Below are 2,386 nucleotides of genomic sequence, written 5' to 3'. Positions count from 1 at the left end.
GGACCTGAGCCCTAGGACCTGAGCTCCAGGACTACCTGACATGATGACTCCTTGCTGTCCCCAGTCCACCTGGCCATGCTGCTGTTCCAGTTTCAACTGACCTGAGCCCTAGGACCATGCCCCAGGACTACCTGACATGATGACTCCTTGCTGTCCCCAGTCCACCTGGCCATGCTGCTGCTCCAGTTTCAACTTCCACCTGACTGTGCTGCTGCTCCAGTTTCAACTGTTCTGCCTTATTATTATTCGACCATGCTGGTCATTTATGAACATTTGAACATCTTGGCCATGTTCTGTTATAATCTCCACCCGGCACAGCCAGAAGAGGACTGGCCACCCCACATAGCCTGGTTCCTCTCTAGGTTTCTTCCTAGGTTTTGGCCTTTCTAGGGAGTTTTTCCTAGCCACCGTGCTTCTACACCTGCATTGCTTGCTGTTTGGGGTTTTAGGCTGGGTTTCTGTACAGCACTTTGAGATATCAGCTGATGTACGAAGGGCTATATAAATAAATTTGATTTGATTTGATTTGATTTGACTCTGTGGAGGAGGGTCATTGTGTCAGAGACACTGTAGAAGGACAGAGTACCTGCCTTGTGATCCAGGTACACTCCTACTCTGGAGGACTGAGGGCCTGATACTTTAGTCACAACATTATTGTGTCTGAACCAATAACCACCTCTATAGTAATGTAAACTCCAGGACTTGTTATTGTGTCCAAATCCACCACCTGTCCCTGTTCTGCAGATGTCTTTATATGAGACTGCTGTATAAACAACACCAGTCCTCTCCACCTCCCAGTAACAGCGTCCAGACAGACCTTCTCTACACAGATCCTGACAGTATTTGGTGAATCTGTCTGGATGGTCAGGATATGGTTGGACTTGGTCTGTATTGGTCACCTTTCTGTTCCCTTCAGACAGAGAGAGGTGTGTGTGTGCTGTGTTTGGGTCCAGTGTGAGCTGACAGGAATCTGGGAGTAGAGCAGAGACCAATGAGGGGAGTCAGAACAATAAGTTAAGTCAGATACTGTATCTACCCTGTCTTTGATTAGAGCACAGCAGAGATCAAATCAGAGAAATATGAGGAGTCAGATACCCAGTCTTTGATTAGATCTACTATTGCTATATATTTCTAGAGGGATTGTTAGGAGTGTCAGTAAAAAGAGACTGTTAGTTACTTCACAATAAAGAGACTCACATTGTAACAACTGTTCTCTGGTCTTGGGCTCTGGAGGCAGTACAACATCCACTATATGCACTACAGACACACAAACACATTGACAGAGAGAGGGAATGTTATAATCAGACCATATTCCACATGTATATGACTCGTAGGGAACTTTCAATGGTCTAAAGTTGATGTTCTTATTGTTTTCAACACACCTGTAGTGGAGATCTTGGTCCATTCTCCTTTAAGGAAGTCTTCTAGTTTCTCTCTCAGTTCAGACACAGTCTTACTCACATCTCCAAAGTACTGAAGAGGAGGGACAATGATGATTGGTAAGTCTGAAGATACACTGATACTGGAGAGAGACATAACTCTGGAGAGAGAGAGAGAGAGAGAGAGAGAGACTGATAACTCTGGAGAGAGAGAGAGAGAGAGAGACTGATAACTGGAGAGAGAGAGAGACTGATAACTCTGGAGAGAGAGAGAGAGAGAGACTGATAACTCTGGAGAGAGAGAGAGAGACTGATAACTCTGGAGAGAGAGAGAGAGACTGATAACTCTGGAGAGAGAGAGAGAGAGAATGATAACTCTGGAGAAAGAGAGAGAGAGAGAGAGAGAGAGATAGGACAACATAATGATTGAGATGAATAGTTTCACATGAAGTGAATTTCATATCACATGTAACAAGACAGTTTAGTTACCTGGAGGATGTGATCCTCTGTGTGTGAGAGCTGCTCCAGCTCAGTGCTTCTCTTCCTCATCTCAGCTATCTCCTGCTTCAGTTGCTCCAGGAGTCCTTCAGCTTGACTCACTTGAGCCTTCTCTTGGGCTCTGATCAGCTCCTTCACCTCAGAGCTCCTTCTCTCAATGGAGCGGATCAGCTCAGTAAAGATCTGATCACTGTCCTCCACTGCTGACTGTGCACAGCGCTGGAGAGAGAGAGAGAGAGATAACCAACAAAAACGGGTCACAACTCCTGCAGCTCTGTCGCACGCTGGGTATGTACATAGTCAACAGGCTTCGAGGGGACTCCTATGGTAGGTACACCTATAGCTCATCTCTTGGCAGTAGTACTGTAGACTACTTTATCACTGACCTCAACCCAGAGTCTCTTAGAGCGTTCACAGTCAGCCCACTGACACCCCTATCAGACCACAGCAAAATCACTGTCTACTTAAACAGAGCAATACTCAATCATGAGGCATCAAAGCCAAAGGAA

General features: G+C 45.9%; 1 protein-coding gene across 1 annotated transcript; it reads right to left on the bottom strand.

The window, feature by feature from the left end:
* Window positions 1-469: 469 nt before the first annotated feature.
* LOC121843886 (tripartite motif-containing protein 16-like) lies at window positions 470-2,114 on the bottom strand. The gene is made up of 4 exons (XM_042313966.1): window positions 1,869-2,114; window positions 1,383-1,473; window positions 1,198-1,257; window positions 470-970 (listed from the first exon to the last, which is right to left on the bottom strand). The coding sequence occupies exons 1-4, from the start codon at window positions 1,926-1,928 to the stop codon at window positions 498-500; spliced, it is 684 nt and encodes a 227-aa protein (XP_042169900.1). The 5' UTR covers window positions 1,929-2,114; the 3' UTR covers window positions 470-497.
* Window positions 2,115-2,386: the final 272 nt, after the last annotated feature.

This window comes from Oncorhynchus tshawytscha, linkage group LG01 (assembly GCF_018296145.1).
Source record: "Oncorhynchus tshawytscha isolate Ot180627B linkage group LG01, Otsh_v2.0, whole genome shotgun sequence".
Lineage (NCBI taxonomy): Eukaryota > Metazoa > Chordata > Actinopteri > Salmoniformes > Salmonidae > Oncorhynchus > Oncorhynchus tshawytscha.
Note: the sequence above shows the minus strand (reverse complement) of the source record. Positions and strands in the feature narration are given on the sequence as shown.

Coding starts and splice junctions, on each gene's coding strand:
- LOC121843886 (XM_042313966.1), bottom strand. CDS start 1,928: ATGAGGAAGAGAAGCACTGAGCTGGAGCAGCTCTCACACACAGAGGAT. Junction 1,258..1,382: donor GACCAAGATCTCCACTACAG/GTGTGTTGAAAA, acceptor GTGTGTCTGTAG/TGCATATAGTGGATGTTGTA. Junction 971..1,197: donor CAGAGAACAGTTGTTACAAT/GTGAGTCTCTTT, acceptor CTCTACTCCCAG/ATTCCTGTCAGCTCACACTG.